This window comes from Nerophis lumbriciformis, linkage group LG37 (genome assembly GCF_033978685.3).
Source record: "Nerophis lumbriciformis linkage group LG37, RoL_Nlum_v2.1, whole genome shotgun sequence".
NCBI lineage: Eukaryota > Metazoa > Chordata > Actinopteri > Syngnathiformes > Syngnathidae > Nerophis > Nerophis lumbriciformis.
Genome location: NC_084584.2, coordinates 560,406 through 575,000, shown reverse-complemented (window position 1 = coordinate 575,000; position 14,595 = coordinate 560,406). Strand labels below are relative to the sequence as shown.

Sequence of the window (14,595 nt, the reverse complement as noted above, 5' to 3'; positions counted from 1 at the left end):
ATATAGAAGTCTGTATTAAAGTGTGTTTGGCGTACAGACGGATATGGACATATAGAAGTGTGTATTAAAGTGTGTTTGGCGTACAGACGGATATGGACATATAGAAGTGTGTATTAAAGTGTGTTTGGCGTACAGACGGATATGGACATAAAGAAGTGTTTGGCGTACAGACGGATATGGACATATAGAAGTGTGTATTAAAGTGTGTTTGGCGTACAGACGGATATGGACATATAGAAGTGTGTTTGGCGTACAGACTGATATGGACATATAGAAGTGTGTATTAAAGTGTGTTTGGCGTACAGACGGATATGGACATATAGAAGTGTGTATTAAAGTGTGTTTGGCGTACAGACGGATATGGACATAAAGAAGTGTTTGGCGTACAGACGGATATGGACATATAGAAGTGTGTATTAAAGTGTGTTTGGCGTACAGACGGATATGGACATAAAGAAGTGTTTGGCGTACAGACGGATATGGACATATAGAAGTGTGTATTAAAGTGTGTTTGGCGTACAGATGGATATGGACATATAGAAGTGTGTTTGGCGTACAGACTGATATGGACATATAGAAGTGTGTATTAAAGTGTGTTTGGCGTACAGACGGATATGGACATAAAGAAGTGTTTGGCGTACAGACGGATATGGACATATAGAAGTGTGTATTAAAGTGTGTTTGGCATACAGACGGATATGGACATAAAGAAGTGTGTTTGGCGTACAGACGGATATGGACATATAGAAGTGTGTATTAAAGTTTGTTTGGCGTGCAGACGGACATCGAGATCAGCAAGGAGGAGGACTTTGCCAGGATCCTGCAGATGGAGGAGGACTACATCCAGCAGATGTGTGAGGACATCATCCGACTCAAACCGGACCTCCTCTTCACGGAGAAAGGCATCTCAGGTAGGACCCAGCACGCCATGTCCCTTCAGGACAGCGTCTGACGTGTGGCTCCGCCCCTCAGACCTGGCTCAGCACTACCTGATGAAGGCCAACATCAGCGCCATTCGCCGTGTGAGGAAGACGGACAACAACCGCATCGCCAGGTGAGGACCACACTCATTTGCATAAAAGGAAGTCATTAAACCTTCCCGCTGCAGGGCGTGTGGCGCTCGCATCGCCAGCCGCACCGACGAGCTGCGTGAGGAAGACGTGGGCACGGGGGCGGGGCTGTTTGAGGTGAAGAAGATCGGAGACGAGTACTTCACCTTCATCACGGAGTGTAAGGATCCCAAGGCCTGCACCATCCTACTGAGAGGCGCCAGCAAGGAGATCCTGGCCGTGAGCTCCTCCCCTTCTCTGCTTTCACACCTCTCTGGCTATCTGTAACTCCGCCCCCTCGCTGCAGGAGGTGGAGAGGAACCTGCAGGACGCCATGCAGGTGTGTCGTAACGTGATGGTGGAGCCCTTCCTGCTGCCCGGCGGCGGCGCCGTGGAGATGGCGGTGTCCAAGCGCCTGACGGAGCGCTCGCGTGCCCTGGTGGGCGTGGAGCAGTGGCCTTACCGTGCTGTGGCACAGGCCCTGGAGGTCATCCCTCGCACCCTCATCCAAAACTGTGGTGCTTCCACCATCCGTGTGCTGACCTCACTCAGGGTAACTGACTCCACCTTCTCTGTGTGTGAGTGCCCTCTGACCTCTGACCTCTGTCACCCCTACAGGCCAAGCACACTCAGCAGGACAGCACCGTGTGGGGTGTGGACGGTGAGACGGGCACCCTGACCGACATGGCGGCTGCAGGCATCTGGGACCCGCTGGCCGTCAAAGCACAGACCTTGAAGACGGCAGTGGAGGTGAGATGTTGTCTGCTGGTGGAGGTGAGATGTTGTCTGGTGGTGGAGGTGAGATGTTGTCTGGTGGTGGAGGTGAGATGTTGTCTGGTGGTGGAGGTGAGATGTTGTCTGGTGGTGGAGGTGAGATGTTGTCTGCTGGTGGAGGTGAGATGTTGTCTGGTGGTGGAGGTGAGATGTTGTCTGGTGGTGGAGGTGAGATGTTGTCTGCTGGTGGAGGTGAGATGTTGTCTGGTGGTGGAGGTGAGATGTTGTCTGGTGGTGGAGGTGAGATGTTGTCTGGTGGTGGAGGTGAGATGTTGTCTGGTGGTGGAGGTGAGATGTTGTCTGGTGGTGGAGGTGAGATGTTGTCTGGTGGTGGAGGTGAGATGTTTGCTGGTGGTGGAGGTGAGATGTTGTCTGGTGGTGGAGGTGAGATGTTTGCTGGTGGTGGAGGTGAGATGTTGTCTGGTGGTGGAGGTGAGATGTTGTCTGGTGGTGGAGGTGAGATGTTTGCTGGTGGTGGAGGTGAGATGTTTGCTGGTGGTGGAGGTGAGATGTTGTCTGGTGGTGGAGGTGAGATGTTGTCTGGTGGTGGAGGTGAGATGTTGTCTGGTGGTGGAGGTGAGATGTTGTCTGGTGGTGGAGGTGAGATGTTGTCTGGTGGTGGAGGTGAGATGTTGTCTGGTGGTGGAGGTGAGATGTTTGCTGCTGGTGGAGGTGAGATGTTGTCTGGTGGTGGAGGTGAGATGTTGTCTGGTGGTGGAGGTGAGATGTTTGCTGCTGGTGGAGGTGAGATGTTGTCTGGTGGTGGAGGTGAGATGTTGTCTGGTGGTGGAGGTGAGATGTTGTCTGGTGGTGGAGGTGAGATGTTGTCTGGTGATGGAGGTGAGATGTTGTCTGGTGGTGGAGGTGAGATGTTGTCTGGTGGTGGAGGTGAGATGTTGTCTGGTGGTGGAGGTGAGATGTTGTCTGGTGGTGGAGGTGAGATGTTGTCTGGTGATGGAGGTGAGATGTTGTCTGGTGGTGGAGGTGAGATGTTTGCTGGTGGTGGAGGTGAGATGTTGTCTGGTGGTGGAGGTGAGATGTTTGCTGGTGGTGGAGGTGAGATGTTGTCTGGTGGTGGAGGTGAGATGTTTGCTGGTGGTGGAGGTGAGATGTTGTCTGGTGGTGGAGGTGAGATGTTGTCTGGTGGTGGAGGTGAGATGTTTGCTGGTGGTGGAGGTGAGATGTTGTCTGGTGGTGGAGGTGAGATGTTGTCTGGTGGTGGAGGTGAGATGTTGTCTGGTGGTGGAGGTGAGATGTTTGCTGGTGGTGGAGGTGAGATGTTGTCTGGTGGTGGAGGTGAGATGTTGTCTGGTGGTGGAGGTGAGATGTTGTCTGGTGGTGGAGGTGAGATGTTGTCTGGTGGTGGAGGTGAGATGTTTGCTGGTGGCTGCTTCTCACTTGGACGTAGACAAACTTTAATGAGGGCAAGTGTTGAAATGTTCACCTGCTCTTTCTGCAGACGGCCATCTTGCTGCTGCGTATCGATGACATCGTGTCAGGCCACAAGAAAAAGGACAAGGACCAGGCCATGGGTGGACCTGGTGCTGAGTAAATAAAGTCACAACTCCTGCATCCATTTTCATGTTACAATACTTTTTTTTTTTACCTGAAGTGTGTTGTCATGGCGACATGGGCTGCCAGCTTGAATCTCTTTAGGGAATTATTTGACCGAAACATATTCAACCTTTGACATGCTCAGCTGGAAAAGATCAGATGGTAGGAGTACAACAATTGACTCTGTTAATAAATGGTCATGTGATCAAGATGTTACATCACACCATGGTCATGTGATCAGTACATTACATCACAGTGAAATATTGACATGATTATTACATATTGAACACGGTCATGTGATACATCAGATGAATCATCAGACTTGGAGGATGTTCATTCAGTTGTTAGATTTTGTATACAAACTAATCAAATAGGATGTGACACAAAACTATTTGGATGAACTTTCTGATTACACTGCAGACCAAAGTGGATCAAGTCAGATTTTCTTCAAATTGGATTTCTTCCAGCCGACTATGAAGATACGTCAAATGTCATCTTTAGTATAAATGGCCCTCCAGTGTGGCCTCAACATCACCAGCATGCCAGTGCCATCAAGTCAAACAGCACGTGGAAGAACAAGGAAGTCGCTACTACTACAAAATAAAAGTTGCCACACTTAAAAAGTGAGTTACGTACGTGAAGGTAAAATAAAGTATGAATGGATGTATATAGTGTAATATATTTGTCATCTTTTAATAGAGCAGCGTAGATCTACACTAGATTTATTTTTACAATTACACAATGTACCTAACATGTAACAACTTACACTATGTACCTAACATGTAAACAACTTACACTATGTACCTAACATGTAAACAACTTACACTATGTACCTAACATGTAACAACTTACACTATGTACCTAACATGTAAACAACTTACACTATGTACCTAACATGTAAACAACTTACACTATGTACCTAACATGTAAACAACTTACACTATGTACCTAACATGTAAACAACTTACACTATGTACCTAACATGTAAACAACTTACACTATGTACCTAACATGTAACAACTTACACTATGTACCTAACATGTAACAACTTACACAATGTACCTAACATGTAACAACTTACACTATGTACCTAACATGTAAACAACTTACACTATGTACCTAACATGTAAACAACTTACACTATGTACCTAACATGTAAACAACTTACACTATGTACCTAACATGTAACAACTTACACTATGTACCTAACATGTAACAACTTACACTATGTACCTAACATGTAAACAACTTACACTATGTACCTAACATGTAACAACTTACACAATGTACCTAACATGTAAACAACTTACACTATGTACCTAACATGTAAACAACTTACACAATGTACCTAACATGTAACAACTTACACTATGTACCTAACATGTAAACAACTTACACTATGTACCTAACATGTAAACAACTTACACTATGTACCTAACATGTAAACAACTTACACTATGTACCTAACATGTAAACAACTTACACTATGTACCTAACATGTAACAACTTACACAATGTACCTAACATGTAACAACTTACACAATGTACCTAACATGTAAACAACTTACACTATGTACCTAACATGTAAACAACTTACACTATGTACCTAACATGTAACAACTTACACTATGTACCTAACATGTAAACAACTTACACTATGTACCTAACATGTAAACAACTTACACTATGTACCTAACATGTAAACAACTTACACTATGTACCTAACATGTAAACAACTTACACTATGTACCTAACATGTAATGATGAGGCAGGTACAGTTTGAACTCCTCAAGATTTTTCTCTGCTGAAAAACTGCAATATTTGATCACAGCATGTTTGCCTTTCCCTTTTTTGACAAATCCCAGGCAGTTGAGCAGAGCAAAAACATTTTTTGCCTTTTGCTTGTTTGCCGCAGACAATTCTGCAGGTTGATGCAAAGTCAGCCAAGCACACGTTTGCAAAATCAGGGGTTTCAGGTCTGGACTTCTATTTTTCAGGCAAGCCAGTCATTCACACATCATCAGTCTGTTTTGCCCTCAAGAACTGAGAGAGGATAACTCGTCTTCAGAGCGTTGTCGCTTGTTTGTAGAAATGTGTGAAGACTTTTTCTTGTGCTTCACTCTTGTGCACTGTTGCGTTCTGGACCAGTTGTTCCTCCCAGGGAATTCAAGTCACAATTCGCTCCCAAGCTCTTTACGACACTTAAAGCTGAGTTGAAAAACCACCAGAGACAGAATAGGTATTTTGTTGTATATTTTCAAAGCTTTGCAAATATACTTTTTGAGACCAGTCTAACCATAGAACATTCTATTGCGCCGCCCAAAATGGTCTGTCTTCCCAACGCCCAAAACCCCTCTTTCCTTCCCCCTCCCTAGCCATAATACATTCCAAAGAACTCAAGGTTAACACACACAGTTTACTTGCAGACAAAGCAGCAAGAGAAGAAATGGAAAACACGAGCTGTTTTCAAATATGACTATGAAATAAAAGAAGTACAACTTAAATTCGGATATATGTAAATATCTACCTCCGACAGCACTGACTTCTCTTTTCTAACAACATGCTTGCATGGTTTCTTTCATTTCATCACTTTCATTGACATTTGGAGTTTTCAAGTATTTGCTTCCAACCTTTTCCCTCTTAGAGATGTAAGTACAAATGTACATGACTAGAATATACTGGATGTCCATGTTGGCATCCCAGGCCTGAAGCAGTCGTGGATTGTAGCCGTTCACCCAGCAGTCTTTTGGGTCTGGCTTCAGAACAACAGAACTTTTTGATGACATTCTTTGTACTCTTCATTGGTGAACTCACATTTGGTGAAAAGTCAGTGATGAACTTTCTGGCAAACACAAACAAGCTTGCTGTTTGTGTGCTTCCAGCTTTTCTTCATCACACATTATAGGTCTCACTACCATGGTTCTTTGCTACGGTTGTTTAGGAAACCCCAAGCGACAGTTTGCACCCAATCTTTTCACACGTTTTTGAGTGTTTTTTGCTGTGCATTCGAACTTCAGTCCCCTTTCTGTGCAGTTCAGGTTGCTTTTGTCGGGTCAGGCAGCTTGGCCAAAATGTATTGAGACACAAAAGCACATATTTTGTCACCACCTTCAACCCAATTGGGACAATGAACGTGGGGGCTTCCTCTGTGCTGAAACTCCACTCGGTAGAAAACGTCAATCACTTGACCAATTGGTTGTGCTTAGGGCTGCAGCTAACGATTATTTTTCTATCGATTAATCTATAGATTATTTTTTCGATTAATCGGTTAATATATAGATTATTTTTTCGATTAATCTATAGATTATTTTTCCTTTTACCGATTATTTTTTTTATTTAAAATGAAGAGGAAAAAATAAATGTAGGCCAGTTTTTTCAAAAGGCATGGCTTTTATTTACAAAAAAAAAGTATGGCCACTCAGTCAACATTGACAACAACATGACAAAATATTCTGTAACAATGTAAACATTTAAAACTTTTAACATTTAACAAAATTAAAAGTAGCTTATTTGCTTTTTAATGTGCAAATATAAAAGTAAACATCCAGTGCAAATCTTAATATTCTGCAATAGTATAAGCATTTAAAAAGTAAAAGTATTGCTTATTTTGCTTTAAAATGTGCAAAAATAAAGATAAACATCCAATACAAAAAAGTGCAAAACAGAAATATTCTGTAACAAGTGTAAACATTTCAACAAAAGTAAAAGTATTGCTTATTTGCTAAAATGTGCAAAAATAAAGCTAAACATCCAATACAAAAAAGTGTACAGTGTAAACATTTCAACAAAAGTAAAAGTATTGCTTATTTTGCTTAATAACACAACAATGATAGTATGATTAAAGTGAAAGTTAATTGTTGGTTTGTACATAGTATATGTAACTGTTAATGTTGTAAAAGGTATTTGCACAACTAATTAACGTTAGCGTTTGTGACACGTCTTGTGCCGTGGGGTTCTTTCAGGACCGACAGACTGAACGCCAGACGGCTTTGCCAGGTTTACAATCTTTTAATTTTACACAAAGTCTTTTCTCTTCCAACTCTTTTCTCTTTCTTTCCTCGCTTTTCAGCTCCTCTTCCTCGCTCGCTCGTCGTCCCCTGTCTCTTGCGGCGTCGCTCCTGGCGCGCCCCGCCTCGCCGCTCGCTCGCCGCCGCCGCCTCTCCACAGCGTTAAAGAGGAGCGCGTCTTTGTAAACACTGAACAGGCACGCCAAACGCGCCTCTCAGAGCAAACGGTGCTTTAGTTTATGAATTTACAACGCGGATACAAATGACACATTCATGTTTTTGTGTAATAATGACAACGTATACGCACGCGGACGATTTACTTGGTGATGGTGATGGCAAGAACGCTGTCGGGGGTTTTCTTTTCAAATGTTCCTTCATAGCCGTTGTGCTGCTTTGATAGGCCATTTCCGCTCGACACAGTGTGCATACAACAACATTATTAGGCCGTTTATTGAAATACTCCCACACTTTTGACGACTTTTGGCGTGCTTTTTTCCCCTCGCTCGCATCGTCTGCTTTGCGCTCCGCCATGACAGTAGTGTGACGTAAATATGCGACGCGCCGACGCACAAAAACGGCGTCGACGTATTTACGTAACCGATGACGTCGACTACGTCGACGCGTCGTTTCAGCCTTAGTTGTGCTGAGGACAGGATAAGCTCTCTGAACAAAGCTTCCAGACGATTGTCAAGCTTGCACATCCTTGTCACAGGATGGCCACGTAGGATGTCACATTGAGCAGACCAGTCCAGTTCATCAAAATTCACCTGGTCACCTTCTTGGCCTTTTAATAGCTGCGATGACTTCTTTCCAGGGCATTTCTGCAGCAGAGAATGTACAAAAGAATGTGGCTGTTCCCAGCTGTCTAATCATGGCAATCAAGGTCTTCTCCCAATAGGCAGGTGTACCTCTCAGTGGCGTCATAAAACTGATAGCATGTTTACTGCGCACCAGTTTTTCTACTTCGCCTTTGTCTTGCAGCATAGCGTTGTTTATTCTGCGACCATCTCTGGTGAAAGGTTTACCTTTACAAAGCGGAGTTCTCATACTTGAGATGGCCATGTACATTTTGTAAAAAAATGGTGCAAAGAACAAGTACCGTATTTTCCGCACCATAAGGCGCCCTGGGTTATAAGCCGCGCCTTCAATGAACGGCATATTTCAAAACTTTGTCCACCTATAAGCCGCCCCGTGTTGTAAGCCGCATCTAACTGCGCTAAAGGAATGTCAAAAAAACAGTCAAATAGGTCAGTCAAACTTTAATAATATATTAAAACCAGCGTGATGTGGGCGCGCATGGAGTCGTATATCAACATGGACAGAGCTGCGTGAAAAAAGCCACCCGGCCTCTTCGCGTAAACTTAAACTTACCTTAACCACTCGCTCATCTTTTCTTCATCCATCCATCCCTTCGAGTTAGCTTTTATGATGACGCCGGCTGGAAAGGTCTCTTTTGGCAAGGTCTTCCTTTTGAATATCACCATGGGTGGAAGTTTCTGGCCATTAGCATGGCAAGCTAGAACCACAGTGAAGGATGACTTCTCATTCCCTGTGGTGCGAATATTCACCGTACGTGCTCCCCTTGTATCCACAGTGCGGTTCACAGGAATATCAGTTGCTGTGAAATAGTAGTCCGTGTGCGGATGGAGAGATTGCGTCTTTTCATGAACCGGATCCCTGTCGCTTAGTAGGAGCCATTTTGTGGTCTTTACAGATGTAAACACACAAAGGAAATGAAACGTACGGTAATATCCGCGCGCTTTTTCTTCTTCTACGCGGGCGGGTGGTTGCTTACAGTAGAAGAAGAAGCGCTTCCTGTTCTATGGGGGCGGGTGCTTACCTTGGCGGTTGCTTGCGTAGAAGAAGAAGCACTTCCTCTTCTACAGGGAAAAAAGATGGCGGCTGTTTACCGTAGTTGCGAGACCGAAACTTTATGAAAATGAATCTTAATATTAATCCATATATAAAGCGCACCGGGTTATAAGCCGCACTGTCAGCTTTTGAGTAAATTTGTGTTTTTTAGGTGCGGCTAATAGTGCGGAAAATACGGTATGTGGTGTCTCTGGAAAAGCGTGCATCTACACAGCAGATACAGGTTTTAAAATATTTGCTTGGTGTAAGTTTTATTGGTCTTTTTTCATCCAAAGTGTTTTCACCAGTGGGAAACTGGACAGGAAAGGTCATGGCCTCAAGTTAGGGAGTCTTGTAAAAACTCACTGGGTTATTTTGCTCTGCAGGTGCAACACAGTCAAATCCCTTAAGTAGAAGCTCAAATTTCATCCGACACATCGCTTGGTTGCAGACACGATTCAAATGCGACACCACCATTTGGCTCATCGCCTTCTTCTTCCACATTTTGAGATTGTTGCTCATGTGGGCGATCTTTCTCAGCTTGGTCATCACTGTTGACTCCATCAACTCTTCCTCATTGCAATCACCTTCATTCAAACTACTGTCATCATCATCGGGAAGTGTGGCACCCCTTCTCAACTGTCTATGCCACGTCAAGGCTTGGTTAGTCTCAACTGTCGATGCCACGTCAAGGCTTGGTTAGTCTCAACTGTCTATGCCACGTCAAGGCTTGGTTAGTCTCAACTGTCTATGCCACGTCAAGGCTTGGTTAGTCTCAACTGTCTATGCCACGTCAAGGCTTGGTTAGTCTCAACTGTCTATGCCACGTCAAGGCTTGGTTAGTCTCAACTGTCTATGCCACGTCAAGGCTTGGTTAGTCTCAACTGTCTATGCCACGTCAAGGCTTGGTTAGTCTCAACTGTCTATGCCACGTCAAGCCTTGGTTAGTCTCAACTGTCGATGCCACGTCAAGGCTTGGTTAGTCTCAACTGTCTATGCCACGTCAAGGCTTGGTTAGTCTCAACTGTCTATGCCACGTCAAGGCTCGGTTAGTCTCAACTGTCTATGCCACGTCAAGGCTTGGTTAGTCTCAACTGTCGATGCCACGTCAAGGCTTGGTTAGTCTCAACTGTCGATGCCACGTCAAGGCTTGGTTAGTCTCAACTGTCTATGCCACGTCAAGGCTTGGTTAGTCTCAACTGTCGATGCCACGTCAAGGCTTGGTTAGTCTCAACTGTCTATGCCACGTCAAGGCTTGGTTAGTCTCAACTGTCTATGCCACGTCAAGGCTTGGTTAGTCTCAACTGTCGATGCCACGTCAAGGCTTGGTTAGTCTCAACTGTCGATGCCACGTCAAGGCTTGGTTAGTCTCAACTGTCGATGCCACGTCAAGGCTTGGTTAGTCTCAACGGTCTATGCCACGTCAAGGCTTGGTTAGTCTCAACTGTCGATGCCACGTCAAGGCTTGGTTAGTCTCAACTGTCTATGCCACGTCAAGGCTTGGTTAGTCTCAACTGTCGATGCCACGTCAAGGCTTGGTTAGTCTCAACTGTCGATGCCACGTCAAGGCTTGGTTAGTCTCAACTGTCGATGCCACGTCAAGGCTTGGTTAGTCTCAACTGTCTATGCCACGTCAAGGCTTGGTTAGTCTCAACTGTCTATGCCACGTCAAGGCTTGGTTAGTCTCAACTGTCTATGCCACGTCAAGGCTTGGTTAGTCTCAACTGTCTATGCCACGTCAAGGCTTGGTTAGTCTCAACTGTATATGCCACGTCAAGGCTTGGTTAGTCTCAACTGTCTATGCCGTCTCTGGCTCTTTCTCTTCACTCCACCTCTCTCTTTGACGTTTACGGCTGCCGCCGTTTTATACAGTGCGAGAGGATAATTAAATTGTGCCCAGCTGGGCGATCCACGCACCTGGTAATGATTGCGGCTTCGCTCCCGGCGCGCCCCGCCTCGCTGCTCGCTCGCCGTTCATGCTTCCTCGCCGCCATCATGGAGTGGGCTCCGGTGAGCCCTGCCTCGCTGTCGGACTGCCGGCCCCGCCTCTCCACACCCGGTTATCCCCGAGACGCTAAAAAGAGAAAAGTTGATGACGAATGGCGTGTTTTCAACAAGACATGGACTGCCAAGTATTTCTTTACAGAAATTAAAGGTAAAACTGTGTGCTTAATTTGTGGTACACAGGTTGCTGTGTTTAGAGAATATCATTTGAATCGCCACTACACGACGAAGCACGAGGAAAAATAGCGTAATCTGTCTGATGAAGCGCACGCAAGGGAGGCTGATGTGTTGATGGTAAAACTGCAAACCCAACAAGGACTTTTTGCCAAATTTCACACCCCCAGAGATGCAGCCGTCAGGACAAGTTTCGTCATTTAAAAAAGTGAGGCGTTTTCTGACGGAGAGTTTATTAAGGAGTGCTTATTGGACTCTGTTGCGCTGATATGCATTTGGGGCGCATTTGAGAACGTGTCACTCTCCCAACGCACTGTAACGAGGCGGGTTGAGACCATCGCTGGAAACTTGGAGCTTCAGCTGAAGAACAGAACGACCGACTTTGACTGTTTTTCGCTGGCTTTGGATGAGAGCTGCGATGTACGTGACACCGCCCAGCTGATCATCATCTTACGTGGGATGACTGCAGACTTTCAAATCACGGAGGAGCTGGCAGCCATGCAGTCAATTAAAGAGACAACCACAGGTAATGACTTGTGGGTAAATGCGTGTTTGGACATGTTAGGACTGAAATGGGACAAGCTGGCAGGTGTGACAACAGATGGTTGTCCAAATCTGACCGGGAAAAATGTTGGACTTTTAAAGAGGATGCAGGATAAAGTGACAGAAATGGTCATTTTTGCATTGTGTTATACATCAGGAAGTGTTGTGTAAGACCGTGTTAATAAAACCATCTGTAGTGGAGTTTCTGCCTATTTTCACCTTTCACCTGAATGCACAAGGGAGAAGATTACCAAGCGTGTAAGAGTTGAGCATATGGTCGCCCTGACATTGTTCAAGATGTTTTGATTGTTTGTTATGGCTAAGGCCTCCAAGGATATTGCAGAGTAAGCGAATTCAAAACAGCTGGTTCCTGACCCACGAGGAAAAACATAAATACCGTATTTTCCGCACTATTAGCCGCACCTAAAAACCACAAGTTTACTCAAAAGCTGACAGTGCGGCTTATAACCCGGTGCGCTTTATATATGGATTAATATTAAGATTCATTTTCATAAAGTTTAGGTCTCGCAACTACGGTAAACAGCCGCCATCTTTTTTCCCCGTAGAAGAGGAAGCGCTTCTTCTTCTATGGTAAGCAACCGCCAAGGTAAGCACCCGCCCCCATAGAAGAGGAAGCGCTTCTTCTTCTACTGTAAGCAACCACCCGCCCGCGTAGAAGAAGAAGCGCGCGGGTATTACGTTTCATTTCCTTTGTGTGTTCCATGTTGATATACGACTCCATGCGCGCCCACATCACAGATGGTGTCAAAAAAACAAGTGAAGCACACAAATACAACACTCGCCGTCATTCCAGGTGGATTAACCAAAGAACTCCAACCGCTCGATATTGGTGTCAACAGGGCATTTAAAGCACGACTGCGAACGGCGTGGGAACAATGGATGACCGAAGGCGAACACACCTTCACTAAGACAGGGAGACAGCGCCGGACGACATACGCCAACATCTGCCAGTGGATCGTAAATGCCTGGGCGGATATTTCGGTCACAACTGTGGTCCGAGCTTTCCGGAAGGCAATGACTTCGACGAGACGGAGCCGGCCATTTTGGATCCCGTATTCGCCCAACTTTTTAATTCGGACACCGAAGGAGAAGAATTCGAGGGATTTATGAATGAAGAATAACTTCAGAAAGTGAGCGTTATGTTTATTTTGTGTGTTGTGACATTAACGTTCGAGCAACATTAAGTTATTGATGTTATTGCTCTGCACTATTTTGAATTTTACTATGTTTGTGATTGCACATTTGCACATTACCGTACATTTTGGGAGTGAACAGAGTTGTTAGAACGCTGGTTTTTAATATATTATTAAAGTTTGACTGACCTATCTGACTGTTTTTTTGACATTCCTTTAGCGCAGTTAGATGCGGCTTATAACACGGGGCCGGCTTATAGGTGGACAAAGTTTTGAAATATGCCGTTCATTGAAGGCGCGGCTTATAACCCAGGGCGGCTTATGGTGCGGAAAATACGGTAACCAAGTTGGACCAAGTCAGGGGCTCTTCTTTCTTATTTTTCCTGCTAGAAGAGACCACCGTAGATTCTCCGGAGAAACTGTCTGTATCATGGCAATCCAATCCAACCTTGTACCATTTGATTATGAGTAAATAAAACTTGTGATAAATTCACTTTTGTTCCTGTTTAAGATTTTGACTTTCTCCTACAATCAAAAGCAATCTGCTTTTGTATGAAGTTAAGTTAGGTTAAATGAAATTATGATTATTATTATTTATCTTACGGTATATCAAAAATAATTTGAGCAAAATTGAATTGAAATATTGTTGGTGTGGCCCTCCTGCAGTGCTCCGGTTGCTCATGCGGCCCCCGGTAAAAATGAATCGCCCACCCCGGTTATATCTCATCCAAATGTACACTCCTGCGCACGCTCTGAGGTCTGAGAGCCAGCTCCATCTCCTGGTGCCCAAGACCAGACTTAAAAGCTCTGGAACACTCCCATGTTCCAACTGCTCCCACAGTGGACTCTTTTAAGTCTCCCACTTTTATTCTCTGCCTTTTAACACTTGTTTTTACATTTTGATTTCCATTTATTGGTTTTACCCTTTAAAATCCTTTTTAATCATATTCATTTTTATACTGGTTTTATATTTATTTATTTTGTTTTTGTTCAGTTATTGGTGGAGCGAAGGATAATATTTAAATCTGGTTTTTAATATTTTTGTGCAGCACTTTGGAAACATTTTGTTGTTTAAATGTGTTAAGAAATAAAGTGGATTAAAAAGACATGTTTGCAGGTTTTCCCCCGGCCGGGACGTGCTGACGTCATGTCACATGTTATGCTGACGTCATGTCACATGTTAAACTCTTGACAACATCCTGGCACTAATTCAAGGTTTTTATATCATTGATGTATTTCATCTTCTAGAGTTTTATATCATTGATGTATTTCATCTTCTAGTGTTTGCTGGTGTAAACAAACATACAACTTGTGTTTTTCTTCGCTTGTGAATGTTGTAGGAGTAAAGCCCTTCTCGTGGTGTTAGACCGGATGTCACGTGTCGTGCTATTATTGTGAAGCCGGAAGTGTGCGCGGTTGACGGGCTGATGTCTTGACGAGGGCAGACGTGACGTGTCAAAGAAAGAATGGATTCCTTGCGCAAAG

The 14,595-nt window shown here is 44.5% G+C and overlaps 1 protein-coding gene across 1 annotated transcript in view; it reads left to right on the top strand.

Annotated features, from left to right (window-relative positions):
• Positions 1 to 3,598, top strand: part of cct3 (chaperonin containing TCP1, subunit 3 (gamma)) — a 23,807-nt gene extending 20,209 nt beyond the window's left edge. Inside the window, exons 9-14 of the mRNA XM_061930886.2 lie at positions 779 to 911; positions 973 to 1,054; positions 1,109 to 1,289; positions 1,357 to 1,602; positions 1,668 to 1,799; positions 3,283 to 3,598. Of these exons, the coding sequence (XP_061786870.2) occupies positions 779 to 911; positions 973 to 1,054; positions 1,109 to 1,289; positions 1,357 to 1,602; positions 1,668 to 1,799; positions 3,283 to 3,375 (867 nt within the window). The 3' untranslated portion in view covers positions 3,376 to 3,598. The remainder of the gene's footprint in view (positions 1 to 778; positions 912 to 972; positions 1,055 to 1,108; positions 1,290 to 1,356; positions 1,603 to 1,667; positions 1,800 to 3,282) is intronic.
• The last annotated feature ends 10,997 nt before the right edge of the window (positions 3,599 to 14,595 follow it).